Source organism: Marmota flaviventris, chromosome 8 (assembly GCF_047511675.1).
Source record: "Marmota flaviventris isolate mMarFla1 chromosome 8, mMarFla1.hap1, whole genome shotgun sequence".
Lineage (NCBI taxonomy): Eukaryota > Metazoa > Chordata > Mammalia > Rodentia > Sciuridae > Marmota > Marmota flaviventris.
Window position 1 is genome coordinate 53251670 of NC_092505.1, and position 23413 is coordinate 53275082.

At 42.2% G+C, this 23413-nt stretch overlaps 1 protein-coding gene across 1 annotated transcript; it reads right to left on the reverse strand.

Moving 5' to 3' along the window:
- Positions 1 to 3521: 3521 nt before the first annotated feature.
- Positions 3522 to 23168, reverse strand: Muc20 (mucin 20, cell surface associated). The gene is made up of 6 exons (XM_071614895.1): positions 22883 to 23168; positions 16049 to 16291; positions 15662 to 15775; positions 7292 to 7966; positions 5999 to 6090; positions 3522 to 3605 (listed from the first exon to the last, which is right to left on the reverse strand). The coding sequence occupies exons 1-6, from the start codon at positions 23166 to 23168 to the stop codon at positions 3537 to 3539; spliced, it is 1479 nt and encodes a 492-aa protein (XP_071470996.1). The 3' UTR covers positions 3522 to 3536.
- Positions 23169 to 23413: the final 245 nt, after the last annotated feature.

The window sequence follows — 23413 nt, forward strand, 5'->3', positions numbered from 1 at the left end:
GGAGACCCAAGTGCCCAGGCAGGAGCCATAAAGACTAAAGCATGTAACTAGTTGGGTTCTCTCGCACAGACATACATAGGCTTAAGGAGGACACTGGCCCACTGTGAATGTATACACACACACACACACACACACACACACTCACATACACACACACGCAGTGAGTTGTTAATGGGGTGACTGGCTCTAAGTTAACAAAAGTGCTTTTGCCAAAATTCTCTGGTTTACTTCTGATTAAAGTCTATTTAAATAAAATCTCTCTGACTTGTATCTCCAAACCATGATTCCATTCCTGATTTTTTCCTGGTGATGCAAGGGCTGGACACAGGCTTCTCCAGCCACCAGAAGACACACAGATTGGAAGTTAAACATTAAGCAGGTGGCAGGGAAGCAGGGGGCTGGGCCCAGTCCTACCTCAGTTGTCAGTTACTCCATATTGGGAGGCCTACGTTGCCACAACCCTGACTTGGGTCCTCTTTTCCTATCACCTTCTTTCCCCACCCCAACAGACACTGCAATGCTTTAGACGTGGTTTGTCCCCCAAAAATGCATGTGCTGTAGGCCTGGTCTTCTGTGGCAATGTTGAGGTGGGAGATCCTTTAAGAGGCAGGGCCTAGTGCAAGATAGTTAGGTCAAGGGGGCATCGCCCTCAGAAGGGACTGATGAACTTTTTGAAGAGCTCTCAGTTTTGAGAGGGGGTTTTTGTAAAGTGAGCATACCTCATGCCTTTGGTGCTCTCGCATGCAGCAGGTTACCTTTCTGTTTTTTTCCTGTGTTGTGACCCAGTCAAGGGGACCCTCACCAGAAGTCAAAAGATGAGGCCACCTAATCTTGGGTTTTCAACCTCTGAAATTGTGAACTAAATAATCTTCTTTATTAAGCACCCTGCTTCAGACATTTTGTTATAGCAACAGAAAATATTAGGAGAGGTGGTATTAAAAGTATAGTTGTCAGGAAATAAAACTATGGGATGCCCAGTTAAAATTAAAATTCAGATAAATTACCACCATAAATAAGTTTTTAGTATAAGAATGTCCCATTGAATATTTTTACAAAGTTATTTATTGTTTACCTAACATCACTGGTAGTCTGTATCTTATCAGGCAACCCTGGTCAAAACAGTTTTAGAAAGAAAAGCAATAGAGACCATGTGGAGGGTAGTTTGGGCGGGGGGAGATGGTTCCATTTAAAGAAAATAAGAGGACAAAATAATATCACATGAACTTCTTTCTTTTCATGATAATAAACATATACCTCAACATTTCTTCATGGATTCTGTATTTTTTCTGAAGATAAACTAAGAATGAAATTGCTGGTTCAAAGGGATCTTCGTTTTTTTCTTGTGGTAGTGGGAATTCCATCCATGGTCTCATACATGCTAATCAAATGCTCTATGACTGAGCTATATCTCAGGCTTTTTAAATTTTATTTTAAGACAGGATTTTATTTAGTTGCCCAGGCTGGCCTCAAACTTATCATTCTCCTGCCTCAGCCTCTGGAGTAAGTGGGACTATAGGCATGTGCCACCATGCCTGGCTTGGGATCCACATTTTAAACCCTTTAGATAAATAGTCAAGAAGATAAATCCAAAAAGATTGTACCAATTTCATTCATGGTAGGAGTGTTTAAGAATGCCCATCAGTATGGATATTATAATTCTTATAAATCTTTACCTATTTGACACAGTAAACAGTATCTCACGGTATTAATTTGCCCCTTTTTAGCTAGTGTAGTCAACTCTTCTTTTTCATGACAGGGCTTTTATGTTCCTTCTTCTGTGAATTGTCTATCCTCTCCATTTGTGTACTTTTCTTTTTTTTTAAATTTTAATTTGTTATACATGATGGCAGAATGCAATTCATTTCATATGATACATATAGAGCACACTTTTTCAAGTCACTGGTTGTACACAAAGTATTTTCACACCATTTGTGTCTTATACATGTACTTAGGGTAATGCTGTCTAACTCATTCCACTGTCATTCCTACACCCTTTGCCCCCTCCCTTTAAATCCCCAGTACCCCCCAAAAAATGGTTCTGAGAATTTTGGCTTGACCAATAAAAGGATGTAATTGACATTAGCAGAGATGGGGAGGATGCAGCAGAGCAGGTGTAAGGGAAAAGATCAGAACTTCAGTTTGGGAGATGTTGAACGTGAGGTATCTCTTTAACAACCACGTGGAAAGGGTGAGTTAGCAATTGAATATATTCATTAATAATAGTAGTATATAAGAGGTGGGATTTTTTTTTCTTTCTCTTCCCCTCCTCTTCCCACTTTTATTTTTGCTACTTCTTTTTTGGGGGGGGTGTGGGGTGGGGACTAGGGATTGACCTCAGAGGCACTCAATCACTGAGCCACATCCCCAGCCCTAGTTTGTATTTTTATTTAGAGACAGGGGTCTCACTGAGGTGCTTAGTACCTCACCATTGCTGAGGCTGGCTTTGAACTCCAGATCCTCCTGCCTCAGCCTCCTGAGCCGGGGGAGGCGTATACCACCATATCTGGCTATTTTCGCTTCTTCGTTTTGAATTTTTCAAAATTTTAAAATCTGAAGTAAGATTTGCCTTTACAACAGGAAAAAAACAGTAATCCGTGTCTAATTTAAAACACAATAATGTGAGCTATGAGCTATGGGAGGAATACTTGAGTACTGTAGACTTTCCTTTAAATCTGCTTGAGTCCAGAACTTAAAATTTAAGTTTATTCAACAAACATTTTCTTGACATTCTGTGTGACATACAGGTCAGGTGCTCTGCTAGGTTCAAGGGAATCTGAGAAGAACAAATATTGTCTTTTCCTGAAGGAGCTTGTTATAGTTTGAATGTGTTTCTCAAAGGCCCATGTATTAAAGGCTTGGTACCAGGGGGCTCCATTAGGAGACGGTGGAACCTATAGGAGATGAGGCCTAGTGGGAGGTCCTTAGGCCCCTGGGACCTTGAAGGGGATTGCAGTACCCCAGCCCCTTCTTCATTTCTTTTGTCTCTGACCCAATTATCTCAGATATTTTGTTATATTAATGGAGAACTCACTATTACAAGTTTAAGGTTCAACAAGTTCCAGAGCTGGCCTCAGTGAGGGCAAAATCAAGGTCCAAACCAAGAACTGGGAACACGAAGAATAGAGGGAACAGTAGGGTGTATAAAATCCCTATATAATAAAAATGTCAGTGCATACAGGTCACATAGATAACCTCTGGGGCACACTGAGTGTAATTTTAGTACAAGATGGAAGCACAGGGATGGGTGATCAGGTCTCTCTTTACTGAAATACAGTACATGGGCCTAGGGAACTAAAGGACCCCTCTGGGAGCAGGCGACACACTCCTTTCCACATACATAGAGTCAGGTGGTAAGTGAGCCAGGGTCCTTTGGCCACGTCTGGGGTAAAGGGCTCGAACCAGCTGGCCTTCATGGGAACCTTCTGGGTAATGTCAGCATAGCAACGTGGCTCCGGTCTATTGGTGAGGGCTCAGACCATGGGAAGCACTGCTTCTTTCTCAGCAGAAGGTATATACCTGGCTTCAGCTGATGTTCGTTAGCCTCTCCGGACTCGCAGTAAGGAGACTTGGACGAGAGGCAGGTGGGTATGCAGTTCACACCGGAGCTGGAGAGCAGGAGGAGACAGAGGGTACACTCAGCCCATCCAGCCCAGGAGCTCACCACAGGCCAAGGACAGGCAAGAACAGTGGGAGAGAATACCAACAATGCTTCCTGATCCTCCCACATGATAAACATGAACTAGGTGCTTTGCCTATATTATATCACTGAAACCTCATAGCAATCTTGTAAAGCAGGGATTATTATCCTTGTTTTATAAGAGATAAAGGTAATAATGAAAACCTCACCCAAGGTCATACAGTGAGGAACTAGAATTCACACCCAAATCTATCACCCAGAGCTCCAGAGTTCACTGACTGACTCCTGATCCCTAAACCATGGTCAATCCCCAAGAACAGACACCCAACCCCATGTGGCCTGATTCCTACATCTCAGCTGCCTGAACTGCTCCTAATCTCCCAGTTTCTTCCTGACCCCTGAAAGAATCCCAGTTTGGAGGCTCAGACATGTCACTCCACTCTGGCTTCCCTCTTTGACTGGGATTCCTTCTCACTTTTTTGATTTTCGTGAGCAGAAGGCATTGCCATCTGTTTGGCCACCCCACATCAAACCTTGTGTAGGGAACTCTTGGCTGGGTGAGTCCTGACGAGCTTGCTGCTACTGAGAGAACTCAAGGACACAGATATTCCCCCCTCCTCTTTTCCCCTGGCAGTGATCTGTGGACACAAGAACTAAGCTTACACTATTGGATGTTCCCACTCAAGACTTTGACTCTGGAACATGTGACCCAAAGATAAAGAGGCAGTGAGAAGCCATTTCAATAGAATGTGCAGGCAGCATGATGTCCGTTGACTAGGGCGGTATCCAAGAGTGACAGTAGTCAGCAAGAATGACAGGGTCCCACCAGGTGTGGTGGTGGACACCTGTAGTCCAAGTGGCTTGGGAAGCTGAAGCAGGAGGATCACAAGTTCAAAGCCAGCCTCAGCAACTTAATGAGTCCCTAAGCAGCTCAGCAAGACCCTGTCTCTAAATAAACTATAAAAAAGGGCTTGGGATATGCTTTGGTGGTTAAGCACCTCTGGGTTTAATCCCTAGTACAAAAAAAAAAAAAGACAGGGTTCTAGCCAGAATGTTCCTCCTGCTCTTCTGGCAATCCTTTAATCCTTTGATTCTATGCACCAAGAAATCCCCCTTTTGCTTAGGACAGAAAGTGGTTTTCTTTTACTTGAAATGGTTGTCTCCTGTCTCCACCTGCCAAGGGCAACCACCTCACCTGTCCAGCTTGGATATAGAACTCTACCTGACATAGGACCCCCCGAGTTCGTACCTCTGCCAGGTTTACCCCTACAGGGGATGCCACCAAGCCTGCACTGCTGACAAGCTGTATGATACCTATGGACTGTGACAGGTGCAGGTTGCAAGCTTGAGGCATGGGCAGGGGTACTGCTGAAGGAACAATCCACTTAGGCTGTGCACTGAACCTGTTTTCACTGATTATACCGGGACAGAACGTAAACACTTCCTACTACATCACACTCCGTCTCCTACTTGGTGAAATCTACACTCTTCAAGGCCAGTGAAACCTACTCTGAGCTGATCCAGTCAAACTTCCAGGGATTCACACTGTCCCCCAAAACTCCGATCCCAGAATTTCATCACCAGAAACCCTGTCCAACAATCTTGGTTTAAGAGAATTTTCCTAACTTGCTCTACAAATATCTCCCAATCTTGATTCCTCTTCTAGAGAATGTATCTGTTGTTGGGGTTTTTTTTTCTACCTACTATCCATATTTCATCCGGGGCCTATCCTTCTCAATCTATGTGGTAATGATTGGGCTGTGAGTCATGGGGGCTGTTGCAGACCCATGAGACCAGCCCTTCTATTGATGATTTTGGGAAAAGTAAGTTCCATGTGAATCTAGAGCTGTCAGAGTCACTTTCCCATATGTAGGGAGAAAGACTGAATAATGAAAGAAGCAGAGCTGACAGTAAGAGAGACTTTAAAAAAATCTCACAATCGTATTTGAGCTGCTGGATCCAGCCATAACTTAAGCTAGAGGAGCTACCATAGGTTTCTTGGATTCTTGGACCTTGCCTTGTCTATGTAAACTACTATGATTTGGGTTTCTTCCATAATCCACCAAGTGTCCTGTTTCCCTGCCCATGGGACTTCTCATCACCAGAAACCCAATACTTCCTAGGACCTGAAGAAATTGGAAATGGGGGGAAGAATTTGTTTACATTGCAGAAAAGATGAAATGAACTCAGAGAAGAAAGGCAGAAGCAAAACCAGGCAGAGAGTCTTCAATTCAGCTCCTAACACTCCACAAGACACTAGACCTCCTTCTGGGTAGTAGTTGCTCTTCTGCATCCTGAAGAACTCTGCTGTCCCTGAGAACCACTCATTTTACTCCCCTGGCTCTGCAAGCATCCACTCACCTGCTGCATGAGGCTCTCTGCCTGGCTGGGCCCAGTGAGGTCTGCTGGGGAGGCTACACTCAGCCGCACTAGGAGGAAGCCTCCATCACCACCTTTGAGTTGAGAAAGAAGATGGAAGTAGTCAGTTTAGGAATAAGGATGTGCTTCCCACTAAACCCTCCTCTGCCCCCTCTGCATATAAGCGTGTGCACTCTTATGTATAAATGTGTCTTACATTTACATGGGATCTTACGTGTGCTGGCTGCAAAGAGGAATAACGATTCCTTCTCTAGGATAATTGCAGCCATTCCTGCGTCCTCCCAACAAGAGTGAAAGGCGTGGTGGCTTAAGGCACCTCCCACGCTTGAAGAAGCCAAAGGAAGAGAGAGGAGGAAGAAATGGAAGCTGAATTAGAATGTTCTCAAATCCAGGAGGTCCTGGGTGGGGTGGAAGGAAGGGCCCCCAAAGGGAGAGAGCTGGAGAGCAGCTGCTCCCTGGGGAGATGCCTTCTGCCAGTTCTTCCAGTTCTTTAAATTGGTAGGGGACGGATGGGGACATCTAATCCAGCCTTCCTGGTTTAGCAGCTTTGCAAGAAAGTTCTGCCTTTTGTTGAGCCCTAATCTTCTTGCCTTAGCTGGGCAGTGGGCCCACACCTGTAATCCCAGGAACATGAGAGTTGAAGCAAAAGGATTGCAAGCTCTAGGCCAGCCTCAGCAACATAGCAAGGCCCTAAGCAACGTAGAAAGACCCTCTCAAAATAAAAAGATATATCTCTGAGACCTGCCAAACCATCACATATTCATTTATTAATATTTCAGGACACTATCTATGGTAGAGAGCCCAGCAAGTACATCCAGCAGGACCTACTTTCACAGGGTTCCAGCTGCTCAGAGAGCAATAACTGGCTGTGACGCCCACAGCCTTCCCCTCTGAGTGGCTATGGCTGGACCAGAGGCTTTCAAAGGCTGAGGACCAGGTCTGTTAAACAAGAGCTGGGACCTTGCCACATGCACCGTAGTTACTCAGCACTCACTTCAGGGAAGGTTGGAGCTGGAAAGGCCCCCAGTGCTCCTCCAGTGCAATCCCTGATAGCTAAGGGTGGGGAAACTGAGGCTCAGAGAGGGAGAGGGACTGGGCCAGGTTTGCTCAGCTTGTTAAGGCAGAGCCAGGACCACTAGGAGACCATGAAGAGGTCACACTGGTGAGAGGTCAGCAGAGCCCCACACCCACCCGTCCTCCCACCTCCTGAAGCATGCAGGCATCCTAGAGACCCCGAGCCCCCAATCCCAAGGGTCACACGGGGAAGTCACTTACCTGCAGGGACTTCTGTGGTATGCCTTGTCTGAGCAGTGGTGGGAGTGGCTGTTGGGGACTCTGGTGGGGCTGTGGCCTTGCCGAAGGTGAAGTGTGTCTCTTGGCTGCTACTGGTTATAGAGGGATGGACAGAAGGAAGAGGGCTCCTGCTGGTGGGGAAGGACCCCGTGGTTGTGCCCTCTGTGGCAAAAGTCTCTGAGGGGGTGGAGACCTGGATGATGGCTGTCTCTGAGGAGCTGTAGATGGAGGCTCTGGGCCCAGCAGAGGAAGCCACTGTGCCAACCGTTGACCCAGCGTCCGTGGAGTGTATACTAGCTCCCGAGACCTCCAAGTGGTGTGTTGTCCCAGCAGAGAGGGCTGAGGTTTCCTCCCAGAGGCTGGTGCTGCCTGCCACCAAGGTTCCACTGGGGGTGGGGGTGGGGGTCTGGGCTGCTGTTTCTCTCTCTGTGGTGCGACTGGTGGGCAGTGGGGCCTCAGGGGTGGAGTCAGGGGAGGCTGACTCTGAGGCGCTGGCTGTTGACAAGGTCTCAGCAGAGGCTGTGGTCTTGGGGATGTGTGATTTGGCCTCAGTGGAGGCGGACAGAGCTGATGTCTCAGAGGTGGACACGGACTGCACTCCTGTGGGGCTGTAGTCTGAGTCCAAGGTCCCAGAGGTGGTGGCCCACAGAGTGTTAGCTAAATAAATAATGAGAAAGCAAAATGGAATATCGAGCAGTCATAAAAAAGAACAGTTCACTGGGGGCGGGAAATGGAAGTTGCTATTCAATTGGAAGAAAATTTTACTTTTGCCAGTTGTAAGTTCTAGAAATCGGCTGCACAGTGTGCCTGCGGGAACAATACCATACTGTGCTCTAAAAATATGCTGAAGGTAGATCTCATGTCAGGTGCTCTTACCACACACACACACAAAAACAAAAACAAAAACAAAAAACTAAGGGAATAAAATCAAAGAGACAAAATATGAGGTCACAAAATTGAACCTAAAATATGAAATAAATGAAAACATTTTTCTTCCCTTGTCAAACACACACACACACACACACACACTCACACACTCACTCCATATACAGGAAAAAAAAAAGTGATTTCTCATAGAAATGTGAATTTACCATAGGCTCCACTTGGGTAAAAAAGGAGTATATGGATATATATCAAATATATGTATATGCTGAGCACTAAGCAACCTTACTCTAAACAATAATGTAGTCATGGTACTAATGACCTAATGTAACCTATTGGTATAAGTAAACGTGGTCACTTGGACAAGAAGCCACTCTGCCACTTTCCTGCCTTTGCACCTTGTCACTGGGTCTCCCCTCTTTATCATTATTTCTTTATAACTAGCATCCAGCGTTGGGGCAGGAGAAGAGTTCTCTCCCCAAAAGGCCCCCCAGTCCTCGGAGAGTTTGGAACGACATAATCACCTTAATAGAGACCCTTCCGGACTGTTGATAGGTAACGGGGGAGGGAGTAGCTTACTTATGCCTGGAACAGGCTTTTGACCTGCATCTATTTCATCGGCTGGTACTGACCCCTAATCAGTAGGGTAATTCTCTATCTCTGTATGACGCTCAACAACGTCATCAGGCCGAGCTTTCTCTCCTACTTAGCAAGGCTGGACATACCCTAAATACTGCTGATCTTACTGCCTTGCTGACAGAGATAAGTTCTTGTCGTCCTTTTTATCAAGAAAGTGGGACACTAAATTTGAGAGACTGGGAGAAAATAGGTGAAAAGCTTCACAAGAAGCCACAGACTTCTATACCTGTGCTTCAAACTTGGTTTCTTTGTAGAGATGCAATTGATAAAACCTCTATCAACCTGCCTGCTCTTCTCCTTCTGTGCCTGGCTATGCGGTCCCTTTAAATCCCCGGCCGCTCCCCCCACAGCAGTAGCACAGCCCTGGCAACAACACTCTGCCCTGAGCTGTCCTGGAGCCTCCCACATTTATGACTCCTCTAATTCACTGTCATTGCCTCCTTGGCTGGCTGTGGCAGCCACCCTGCCCCCAGCTAGATCCCAGTTAATTGAGTGCTTGGGACAGCTGTGGAGCAGGGGAGTCTCCTAACTTACCTGTCTGTAAGATAAATTCTGCTACCCAACCTAAATATGATCATTTACCTTTTGCTGTATTTAAAGAGTTACAACCTTTAAACAAAAGGAAAAATACAAGGTTTGACTCTACTGTCATTGAAACATGTTTATCAGTTATTTTAAGTAGACCTAAATTAATTTCTTTGTTTAAATGTACAGTCAATTATAGGGTTATTGAGCACAAATACTAATGTCATGGTAATAAATACTTTTATGGTATGGCCTTATGCATGGCCTCAAGAGGCCACCCTGGTCTGGGGCAAAGGAAACAAAAATAAACAAGTGTCCAAAAGCTCCCTGTGGCTAGCTACCATGCTCTATCCTTTCCAATCCACAACAAATCATTACTGATATTCAACCATATGTGGAAACTGTTACAAGATGTATAAGAGTTAAAATTTTAAAAAAGGAAAAACTAACTATCCACAAAAAATGCAAACTGCAACATCATGCTTTAAGAAAATTATCTTATAAAAGAAAAAATATGGTTACAACAGTTTTACTTACCTCTTAACTTCTGCTGGATCGCTAACTTTCCTAGCCTTATATTTAAAATGTAAATTATAGGACCTACAAGATTTATGAGGCTTATGAAAAACCAGTTAAGACGAAAGAAAAAAAAGTGTCTCTTTTAAATTCAAACTGCTTGACTGGCTGTCTTATCTGTGTTCAGCTGGCTTTCTTGACCAGTTCCTCCCTAATGTTACAACACAGAAAGACAAAAGTAGAAACATTCTAAATGCACAAGCTTTCTTTTTGAAAAAAAGCTTTTTCTTAAGAATTTCACAGGCTTCCAACTGGCTCTTATTGAGCTAAAAATACACTCTGATCTGATGAAAAAGTTAGTATTACGATGATGTAAGTTTTTAAGTATTCTATATAAGTTGATGTATTTTTCTGATTCGTCTTGTTTTATCTAACTATAAAAGTTTTTATACTCTGGGCTGGGGATGTGGCTCAAGTGGTAGCGAGCTCGCCTGGCATACGCGGGGCGCTGGGTTCAATCCTCAGCACGACATAAAAATAAAAATAAAGATGTTGTGTCCACCAAAAACTAAAAAATAAATATTAAAAAGAAATTCTCTCTCTTTAAAAAAAAAAGTTTTTACATTTTGTCTTTATCCAAATGCCAATTTCTCCAGAGTTAAGTCTCAAATACATTCAAAAATTTCTTTTAATAAATCCTTAGGAAGATATAAATATGGTTGTGTTGGGAGTGGGCCTGATAAGTATCAAGGACAAAAGTGCCAGCTAACCTGAAACTCTTGATTTCAGTGTCCATGATACCTGTTAGAGTTCTATACCTGACATTTCCAATTGTACAGGCTTGTCTTATATCTACATATTATGTACTTGATATAAAAATTGACATTTAAACGTAAATTATATCTCCAATATTTTCAATTCTTCCTCTAAACAATTGAGCAATCATAAATAAAAATTTAATAATTAAATGGATCCAAATATTTAATTCAAGTCATATAATTAAATATATAGATGTCTTTAAGGCTCTGACTTATGAGGTTTTTCTAGGGAACTAAACAATAAAGTCTTAATTTCTAAAAAATATCTAAAACATAATATCAATTACTTCTAAAATTTTTCTTCAAAAAACAGGGATGGTTAATACTATTAATCAATTTTTTATTATGTTTTTATGTTACAATTAAAATAAGTAAATTAATTTAACATAAATGGGATTAATCTTCTTAAGTATAGTTTCTTAAATACATAAATTAAAAACTACAACTGATGTCAAACTGATCTCTCATTTTTTTTTCCAGTTGTTAAAAAAACAGGACGCTGCCTCCTTTTTTTATTTAACTCCTTCTTTAAAACAGGCTTTACAGAAAATTAAGAAGGATTATCAACAATAATGGTGGATCAACTTTCAATATCAAATGTGCCATTGTCATGGATAGTTTTTGTTAAAACACCTTATGGTTTTACAACAGTGGTTACTATTATAACCAAAAATTATATGTATATATATTAAAATAATTATATTGTGCTCATTTTTCAGGCTGTAATATTTTACCTCTTTGCTGTTATGTATACTCAATTAATTACTAATGGTCATGCTAAAATTTTATCCTTAACAGAAATGAACATTCATGTTTTATAACTTATTAAAAAACTTTATATCTCCAATATTTGTAGTTCTTTCTCTTCTATCAAATTGTATTAACAGATATTTTAACACCAACTGATTTTCACATGCCTCATGATGGACAATTCTCATTGTTATATCAGGTTCCTTAGTTATATCCCTCTTTCTTAATTTCTACCATTCCTCTTGTATATGGATTAAAGGTATATACAGATAAAAGTAAATAAAGAGGAGTAAATCTGTTTTTATGATAAACGAAATAACTATTATACCCTGCCTCAACTCTCTCCACAGCAAACTAAATTAGCCACTTTTATCCTAATGCTAAAATTGTTTTCTACTACTTTAAATGTTATTACAATTTTAGCTAAACTAACTCCTCATATTTCTGTAGCTGTGTTATCTCCTCATTTGGATTCCAATTTACTATCTCTTTTTTTTAACCCTTGAAACTCTTTTGCAGTGTCATAAATCCCATCTTCCTCGCTCATATACACAGCCATACCAAAATTCCTGACCTTTGACGGAAAGTAATGCTCACACAGATAAAGCTATAAAATCCCTTTGTCTTTATTTTCAGATGCTGTAAAACCCATGGATTTTTTTCATCAAAATGCCCAATCACTAATAAAAATGTTTTCCATCTCTTCTCAACAGGTTCATGCTATAGTCAACAACTATTCTCACCTTTTAGGCCCCCATGTGAAAATCTGTAAATCCATGAGGCCTACATTCTAATACACTTTGACAAATGGATGTTACCCATGTCCCTCCTTTTCATCCTCTTTTCTTCATGTTTTTATTCATACTCATTCTGGGTTCATTTGAGCTAGTGCCCAAAGGTCTAATAAGGTATCTACTTACATTTCTCATTTATTACTTTGTTTTGCCACCCTATTCGTTTAAAAATGGATAATGCCCCTACATATGCATCTCATACTTTTACACAATTTTGAAATCAATAAAATATAATTTTAAATCATAAACTTCCTCATAATGCTACCAGACAGTCTTTGGTTAAACAACACATCATACTCTTAAAACTTGCCTTTTAAAACAAAACTAAGGGAGAATCTAGCCTCTCTCATATTAATAATGCTTTAAGTATTTCTTTATTTTACAGTTAATGCACTCAACATGCAATACAAAATGAATACTCACAATTGATCATCTGCTTTGGATAGACATTTTATTCTTAAACGGCCATTACCAAAAATTTATGTAATATATAGGTTTCCATCAGACCCAGGATGACAAGACTCTATGTCTCTGATCACATGGGGAAAAGGATAGGCTGCTATGCTTACACCAACAGGTTCAATTTGGAGTCCAGCTCAGTGTGTGAGACCTATCAATTATGATTGGACATCAAGGACTTCACAACCTGATCCCCAAGTTTCATTTGATCCTTGATGAAGAGAGTCCCACCAAACAAGAGGACAATTATCACTCTCCTCGAAAGAAAAGATACACTGAAAGAGGATCCCAAGATACTAGACTTCCAATGACTTAGAGGATATAAAATCATTAACAGCCTCAGCTCAACAGCAATTGGCTCAAACAGGGTTAAAATGTACTCAAGAAAACTTAGTTACTACTTTGATTAGTACATTCAACAAAACTCTGTAAATGCTTTGGTCATAACAATAATGTTATTCTGTTGTTGTGCCCCAGCTATGAAAATTCAGTACAGTCAGACTCCTTGACTTCTAAAACCCATTATAATATCTGGGTTCTCTTGGCTGAAATTGTTATATACCTGCAAAATGTCTCATGGTACCCATCATTGTATTAGCAGATTAACTGTGTTCTTACCATCCCCACAGGATTTAATAGGCCATCATCTGGCACAATGCATCCATAAAAGGTCTATTCCCCTTGATAAAAACTGTGAGGATTCAGTGAGCCTTCTCTCTAAGGCAAAATTTGACGCTTTGACATTTTCCTTAGTGGGTATCCCTCGACTGGCTGTCGAGGCTTACAAAACCACTATAAAACTGAACTGTGCTATGGTAAAAATATTAATCATACCTCTATGGCAATTAATATGCTTAATAAGAACAAAAACAACATCAGCAAGCTGTACTTGACAATTGGGCCACAATTAATTATTTGCTATTATTACATCATAAAGGATGTTAGGAGCTTAATAATATATGTTGCTTCAATTTAAGTGATAATAGTAATTCTATCTCAAAGGAGTTAGACTACCTTAAAGATATCATTATAAAGGTCCGACAAGATGATGGAGGTCCATACTTATTGAATTGGCTAACTTCGTGGTTACCCAACTTTATTTGGGCCAAACAATTATTCATAGGTGGATATTTGCTAATATTGGGATTATTATGTTGTGCTTGCTGTTGCCAATGTTTACACGATTTTCTATCCCCACTGACATTTAAGAGAAAAATATTATATATTAAAAAGGCCATAAAAAACAAAAAAGGGTAGATGTAGGGATTCTGACTATGGAAATGTACAGGGAAGTGTTCCCCTGGGTAAGGAAACTCCGGGGGATAACAGGCACCATGTTTCCCACCCTTACAATGCCCTGCAATCTCTCTTTGGATCTAGTAATACAGCTAATATATGTGCAATGTCTAGCTGGTATGCCACTGCCCTGAGAAGCCTCTGTGTTAGAGTCTCATCAAGCCTCAACCTTGATTGCAGGCACATAGCTCCTGGGAATAGAAGAGCTTGTTGCTAGATAACTACAATGTTTCACCAAGATCCCGTGCTCCTGGAGCTGCCTGCCTAACAGTAATATCAGACAATGGACGTTCTTGGACATTGCATATTTTAACTATGAAATGTAACTGCAGAATAAGGAACCTTACTGATACTCTAAACAGTAATGTAGGTATGGTACTAATCACCTAACGTAACCTATTGGTATAAATAAACGTGGCCACTTGGACTGGAGTCACTCTGCCAGTTTCCTGACTCTGAGGCACTTATCTCTGTATCTACAGTCTTTATTATTATTCCTTTACAGAGAACCTCTTACTTTACTCTCTGGCCTCCCCTTTGTATCTTAGGACTTGTGTTATGTGAATGTATTATCTAATCAACAAACAATAAGGAAAATATATTAGTAAATTAAGCTTATAAAAATAGAAGCACAATGGAAAGACTGTGAGTTTGGGAGTCAAACTGACTCTCATCTGAAGCCCCCTGCCATATTTCTAGGACAATTTAACTATGTCTTAAAACTTGTTTCCTCGCCTGTGAGGTGGGTAATGTCGCCCAGCTCCTGACATTGTTTGGGAGGAGACATTAGAGGCAAATGCAAAGCTTCAAGCACTTCTCCTGATGACAGAGACGACACTGCTGGTGACAGTGCCTACTGGGCATGAAATATGTGTAGGTCACCCCTGAGTAGCATACAAAAGGTATTCCTTAAAGTGGTTGTGCTCAGAGGCACAGGACAGAGTGCCAGAGAGTGGAGCTGGAGGCTGAAGGCTGACCAGAAGCCGGGTTCACACAGCAGCCTCTGAACGTGACTGCTCCCTGAGAATTATTCATTGTCACAGAGATGTAGCTCTGAGACCTCCCACACCCTCACCCCACTGTCATTTATTAATATTTCAGGACACTATCCATGGCACAGAGCCCTGTAAGTACATCCAGTAGGCCCCACTTTCACAGGGTCGCAGCTGCTCAGAGAGCAATAATTGGTTCTGACCCCCACAGCCTCCCCTTTGTGTGGCTATGGCTGGACCAGAGGCTTTCAAAGGCCGAGGACCAGGGCTTTTAAATAAGAGCTGGGACCTTGCCACATGCACCATAGTTACTCAGCACTTCACTTCATGGAGCTGGAAAGGCCCCCAGTGCTCCTCCAGTGCAATCCCTGATAGCTACGGTGAGGAAACTGAGGCTCAGAGAGGGAGAGGGTCAGGGCCAAGTTCACTCAGCTAGTTAAGGCAGAGTGAGAATCTCAGGCCACTTCTCCAGACATGCAGCTGACACGCTTTTCATACACCCCCTAACTCTGCTCAGGGCTAACTTTGGCAAAAGCACTAGAAGACCATGAAGAGGCCACATTGGTGAGAGGTCAGCATAGTCCCACACCCAACCGTCCTTCCTCCCACCTCCTGAAGCATGCAGGCATCCCAGAGACCCCAAACCCCCAATCCCAAGGATCACACGGGGAAGTCACTTACCTGCAGAGACTTCTGTGGTCTGCCTTGTCTGAGCAGTGGTGGGAGTGGCTGTTGGGGACTCTGGTGGGGCTGTGGCCTTGCTGAAGGTGAAGTGTGACTCTTGGCTGCTATTGGCTGTAGAGGGATGGACAGAAGGAAGAGGGCTCCTGCTGGTGGGGAAGGACCCCGTGGTTGTGCCCTCTATGGCAAAAGTCTCTGAGGAGGTGGAGACCTGGATGGTGGCTGCCTCTGAAGAGCTGTAGATGGAGGCTCTGGGCCCAGCAGAGGAAGTCACTGTGCCCACCGTTGACCCAAAGTCTGTGGAGTGTGTACCAGGTCCTGAGACCTCCAAGTGGTGTGTTGTCCCAACAGAGAGGGCTGAGGTTTCCTCCCAGGGGCTGGTGCTACCTGCCACCAAGGTTCCACTGGGGGTGGGCGTCTGGGCTGCTGCTGTTTCTCTCTCTGTGGTGCGACTGGTGGGCAGTGGGGCCTCAGGGGTGGAGTCAGGGGAGTCTGACTCTGAGGCGCTGGCTGTTGACAAGGTCTCAGCAGAGGCTGTGGTCTTGGGGATGTGTGATTTGGCCTCAGTGGAGGTGGACAGAGCTGATATCTCAGAGGTGGACACGGCCTGCCCTCCTGTAGGGCTGTAGTCTGAGTCCAAGGTCCCAGAGGTGGTGGCCCACAGAATGTTAGCTAAATAAATAATGAGAAAGCAAAATGGAATATTCAGCAGTTATGAAATAGAACAATTTATGGGGGGGGGGAATGGGAATTGCTATTCAATGGGAACAAAATTTCAGTTTTGCCTGTTCAAAGTTCTAGAAATCTGCTGCACAGTGTGCCTGCGTGAACAATTCTGTACTGTGCACTTAAAAATTGCCGAGGGTCCCTCTGCTTCCTGCTTGCCTCATCCTGAGCTACTTTCCTCCTTTAAACTCTTCCACCCTGATGTTCTGCCTCATTTTGGGCCCAGAGCAATGGAGCTGGTCATCAATGGACTGAGACCTCTGAAACCAATAAAATCCTCAGGTCCAAGGCTGAGAAGAAACATACTGCAATAAGGAGACTTTACAAACACCAATGGTGACTTTTAATGTATCACAAGCCCCAGGTGCATAGCTTTGGACTTACTTGATTGACCATTTGTTTCTTCACCACAGTGCATGGGAATATCTATTTCACAATCTTGAAAATTTGTCTAACAATTTCTCAAACATCAACAGGTGTGGATTGCTTATGTTGTGGTTTGTATAAGTGTCCCCCAGAGGTCTCTGTATTACAGGTTTAGGCCCCAGGCAGTGGAGGCTTGTGGGAGAACCTTAGTTCATGGGGATTGCCCTTGAAGACAATTGTTGGGACTGCAGCCCCTTCCTCTTCCTCTCTTCTGTTCCCTTGCCCTACGGTATGCGTTTTTTTCCTGTAATACACACTGCCCACCATAATGTGTTGTCTTACCACAAACCCAAAAGCAATAGGCTTAACTGATCATGGACTGAAACCTCCAAAACTTAGAGCCAAAATCAGCCTTTTCTCCTTATAAGTCTATTACCTCGTCAGACTGACTCCTGCCTGAAACACAGAGGAGGTGGAGCTGACTGACTCTGGCCCATGACACAGAGGAGGAGACCTGCACAAGCGGAGGAGGAGAACGCACTGAGACCCCATCTACCAACCACTTCTGTCTAGAGACATCAACCAAGACTGGGAAGACCATCACCAAGGCCCCTGCAGGCCTGATTACACCAGAGGCGAGATATTGGTAACCTGCAGAGACACCACAAAATTATAGTGTAGAAACTATAATACCTCAAATCTGCACTGCTAGAAAGGAAGACACAAGAACAACATGAAAAAGCAAGGGAAGAAAATGCTCCAAACAGACCAAGATGTTCCAATAACAGAATCCATTGACAGCACAGTGGATGAAATGTCAGAGAAGGAGTTCAGAATGTACATAATTAAAGTGATCTGCGAAGCACAGACTAATATAAGAGAGCAAATACAGGCAATGATTGATCACTCCAACAAAGAGATAAGAAAGCAAATACAGGTAGCAAGGATTACTTTAAGACAGAGATAGAGACTCTGAAAACACACACACACACACACACACACACAAATACTTGAAATGAAGGAAACAATAAACCAAATAAAAAAATTTAATAGAAAGCGTCACCAACAGACTAGATCACATGGAAGACAGAACTTCAGGCAATGAAGACAAAATTTATAATCTGGAAAACAAAGTAGACCACACAATGAAGATGATAAGAAACTATGAACAGAATGTTCAAGAATTATGGAATAAAATGAAAAGACCAAATCTAAGAATTATCTGGATAGAGGAATGCAAAGAGATACAAACCAAAGGAATGCACAATCTCAGAAATAATAATATCAATAATATCAGAAAATTTCCCAAACATGAAGAATGAGTTGAAAAATCAAATGCAAGAGACTTACAGGACACCAAATGTACAAAACTACAACAGGTCCACACCAAGGCACATTATAATAAAAATGCCTTGCATACAGAATAAGGATAGAATTTTAAAGTCACAAGAGAAAAGTTTCAGATTACATACAGAGGGATTCCAATTCAGATCTCAGCAGATTTCTCAACCCAGACCCTCAAACCTAGGAGATCTTTGAACAACATATACCAAGCTCTGAAAGAAAATGGACGCTAACCAAGAATCTTATATTCAGAAAAATTAAGCTTCAAATTTGATGACAAAATAAAAACCTTCCATGACAAACAAAAGTTAAAAGAATTTACAACAAGAAAGCCTGTACTATAGAACATTCTCAGCAAAATATTCCATGGCGAGGAAATGAAAAAGAACAATGAAAATCAGCAAAGGGAGGAACTATGCTAAAGGAAAGCCAATCAAAGGAGAAACCAAGTCAAGTTAAAAACAAAAAATAAACCAAAATGGCCAGAAATACAAACCATATTTCAATGATAACCCTGAAAGTTAATGGCCTAAACTCATCAATTAAAAGACATAGACTGGCAGATTGGATAAAAATAAATAAAATAAAAGCCCCAACAATAGGCTGACTTCAAGAGACTCATCTCATAGGAAAAGACATCCACAGACTGAAGGTGAAAGGTTGGGAAAAAACATACCACTCACATGGACTGCGTAAACAAGCAGGGATTTCCACCCTCATATCAAATAAAGTAGACGTCAAACCAAAGATAGTTAGAAGGGATAAAGATGGTCATTTCTTACTGCTTAAGGGAATCATACATCAATGAGACATAACAATCATAAATATCTATGCCCCAAACAATGGGGCATCCATATACATCAAACAAACCCTTCTCAATTTCAAGAATCAAATAGACCACAACACAATAATACTGAGTGACTTTAACTCACCTCTCTCACCACTAGGAGAGAGAGGTGAGTTAATATAGGTAGCAAGGATTACTTCAAGTCAGAGATAGAGAACCTCTTAGGCACTAGAACAGAGACCCTGTGCCTAATAGATGAAAAAGTAGGCCCAAATCTTAATCATGTTGGCTTAGGACCTGACTTCCTGAACAAGACTCTTAAAGCACAAGAAGTAAAATCAAGAATCAATAAATGGGATGGATTCAAACTAAAAAGCTTCTTTTCAGAAAAGGAAACAATCAATAATGTGATGAGAGAACCTACACAATGGGAAAAAAATCTTTACCACACACACCTCAGACAGAGCACTAATCTCCAGGATATATAAATAACTGAAAAAAAAATAACACCAAAAAAACCCCCCCAAATAACCCAATCAATAAAAGGGCTAAGGAACTGAACAGACACTTTACAGAAGAAGAAATATAATCAATCAACAGACATGAAAAACTGTTCAAATCATCTCTAGTAATTAGAGAAATGCAAATCAAAACTACTCTAAGATTTCATCTCACTCCAGTCAAATGGCAATTATCAAGAATACAAGCTATAATAAGTGTTGGCAAGGATGTGGGGAAAAAGGTACACTCATACATTGTTTGTGGGACTGCAAATTGGTGCAACCACTATGGAAAGCAGTATGAAGATACATCAGAAAACTTTGAATGGAACCATCATTTGACCCAGCTATCTCACTCCTTGGTTTATGCCCAAAGGACTTAAAATCAGCATACTATAGTGATGCAGCCACATCAATGTTTATAGCAGCTCAATTCACAATCGCTAAACTATGGAACCAACCTAGATGCCCTTCAACAGAGGAATGGATAAAGAAAATGTGCTACATATGCACAATGAAATATTACTCAGTATTAAAGAAGAATGGCATTTGCAGGTAAATGGATGGAATTAGAATCTATCATGCTAAGTGAAATAAGCCAATCCCAAAAAGCAAAAGCTGAATATTTTCTCTAATTAGCAGATGCTGACCCATAGTGGGGCAGGGGCATAGGGAAGAATGAAGGAACTTTGGTTTGTGGAAAGAGGAATCAGGAGAGGGATTGTGGAGATGGGAAGGACGGTAGAAAGAGACAGACATTATTACCCTATATACATGTATGATTACACTAGTGGAGTGACTCTGAACCATGTACAGCCAGAGGAATGAGAATTGTGCTCCATTTGTGTACTATATGTCAAAATGCATTCCACTGGAAAATTAATTAATTAATTTAGAAATTAGTTGATTATCTCAAGCATAGTGATGGAAAGCTGAGTAACACAGCATCTCAGTATTTTTTAAATCCTTTGTTGTCTAACTTGGTAATGCATTTTCCATATATTGAATGATTATCTATATTGACTTTTAAAATATTTTTAGGGCTAGGATTGTAGTTCAGTGGCAAAATGCTTGCCTTACACATATGAGGCACTGGGTTCAATCCTTAGTACCACATAAAAATAAATAAATAAAATAAAGGTATTGTGTCCATCTACAACTAAAATTTGTAGATTTTAATCTACAGTGCCTCACATGTGCAAAGAGAATGCTCTACTACTGAGCTACAACTCCAGCCCTATATTGACTTTTTATTTAAAATTTTTTTTAATTAGTGCCTATTGTCATGCATAAATATGAGTTCATTTTGACTTAATCATACAGTCATGGGATATAATTCAGTCTACAGTACTTTCCCTTCCTCTCCCTCCCCTGTTCCCTGTCCTCTACTGATCTTTCCTATGTGTATTTAGAGTTTTTAAAAATAAACATCACATTGGATTTCAACTTTAAGTATATTGATCTTTAAAGTCATTAATGTGTTCGGTTTTTTATTTCCTTTTAATCTTTATGATGTCTCTAGCTATATGTTACCTTTGATATATAGAAATTTGACTTTATTGCCAGACATGGTGGGGCACACCTATCATCCCAGCAACTTGGGAGGCGGAGGCAGGAGGATTGCAAGCTATAGACCAGCCTCAGCTACTTAGTGAGACCCTTAGCACCTTAGCGAGACCCTGTCTCAAAAATAAAAATAAAATATATATTAAGAAAAGGGGCCTGGGAGGCTGGGGATAAGCTCAGTTGATAGAGTGCTTGCCTCACATGCACAAGGCCCTGGGTTCAATCCCAAGCGTACACACACACACACACACACACAATAAATAAATAAATAAAAATAGAAAAGGGAGCTGGGGATGTACCTCAGTGGTAAAGCACCTTTGGGTTCAATCCCTAATACCAAAATAAGAAAAGAAAAATATCAAAAAAGAAATTAGATTTATTTACATTTATTTAGGATTGTGTATCTCCTTTCATCAAAATAGTTTAGAGATCTAATTTTAAAAAGGAAAAAAAAAACATGAGGAGAGTACTTTCTTCAATTTCTGCTTAATGATAACCAATGATACTGGTTAATCAATCCAGGATGTAAGTAGAACCATTCTCCCTTAAAAAATAAACAACAACAAAATCTGTTGAGGGTCAATCTCATGTTAAATGTTCCCACCACAATAAAAACAAAATAAGAGATTAAAATCACAGAGACACAGTATGAAATCACAAATATGAATAAAACATTTTTCTTCCCTTGAGGGATGAAAAAAAGCATAGCTTTATCACAGAGAGACTTCCACATAGGCTGTGGTTGCCAAAAAGAGGAGCTGTATTTGCTGAGAGTCTCTCACTTTACCCCCTGGCCTAGAGGTCTTTGGTACTTTGAGGATTTTAAATAATGTGAATGTATTATCTAATCAACAAAAATAAAGAAAAGTATTATAAATAAAAATATATTAAGGCCAGCTTATAAAATAGAAGTACAGCATAAAGGCTAAAGCTTTGGAATGAAATAAACACTCATTTGAATCCCATTGTCATATTTCTAGGACAATTTAGTTACTGTCTTTACATTGTCACTGTCAGATGGGGCAACAATTCCCAGCTCTGGATGTTGTTTGGGAGGACACGTTGGAGGCAATGGCAAATGCAAAGCTTCGAGCACTCCTCCTGACAGCAGAGAGGACACTCTGGTGCCAGTGCCTACGGGTGTCAAATATGTGTAAGTCACCCCTGAGTAGCATACAAAAGGTATTCCTTAAAGTGTTTGTGATTAATATGTCTTGTCACCTGCCCAGAAAGTTAGGGAAAGATAAGGATACTCAGAGTTGAAACACAAGGACAGAATGACAGAGAGCAGAGCTGGAGGCTGCAGGCTGACCAGGAACTGGGTCAACCCAGCAGCCTCTGAACGTGACTGCTCCCCAAGAATTAAACGTTGTCACAGACATGTAGCCCTGAGATCTCCCACACTCTCACCCCACTGTCATTTATCAATATTTCATTACTCGCTATGGGACAGAGCCCAGAAAGTACATCCAGCAGGCCCCAGTTCACAGGGTCGCAGCTGCTTATAGAGCAATAATTGGCTCTGACCCCCACAGCCTTCCCTCTGTGTGGCTAAGGCTGGACCAGAGGCTCTCAAAGGCTGAGGACCAGGTCTGTTAAACAAGAGCTGGGACCTTGCCACATGCACCGTAGTTACTCAGCACTCACTTCAGGGAAGGTTGGAGCTGGAAAGGCCCCCAGTGCTCCTCCAGTGCAATCCCTGATAGCTATGGGTGGGGAAACTGAGGCTCAGAGAGGGAGAGAGACTGGGCCAGGTTTGCTCAGCTTGTTAAGGCAGAGCCAGGACCACTAGGAGACCATGAAGAGGCCACATTGGTGAGAGCTCAGCATGGACCCACACTCACCCGTCCTTCCTCCCGCCTCCTGAAGCATGCAGGCATCCCAGAGACCCCAAGCCCCCAATTCCAAAGATCACACAGGGAAGTCACTTACCTGCAGGGACTTCTGTGGTCTGCCTTGTCTGAGCAGTGGTGGGAGTGGCTATTGAGGACTCTGGTGGGGCTGTGGCCTTGCTGAAGGTGAAGTGTGTCTCTTGGCTGCTACTGGCTGCAGAGGGATGGACAGAAGGAAGAGGGCTCCTGCTGGTGGGGAAGGACCCCGTGGTTGTGCCCTCTGTGGCAAAAGTCTCTGAGAGGGTGGAGACCTGGATGGTGGCTGCCTCTGAAGAGCTGTAGATGGAGGCTCTGGGCCCAGCAGAGGAAGTCACTGTGCCCACCATTGACCCAGTGGTTGTGGAGTGTGTACCAGGTCCTGAGACCTCCAAGTGGCGTGTTGTCCCAGCAGAGAGGGCTGAGGTTTCCTCCCAGGGGCTGGTGCTGCCTGCCACCAAGGTTCCACTGGGGGTGGGGGTGGGGGTCTGGGCTGCTGCTGTTTCTCTCTCTGTGGTGCGACTGGTGGGCAGTGGGGCCTCAGGGGTGGAGTCAGGGGAGGCTGACTCTGAGGTGCTGGCTGTTGACAAGGTCT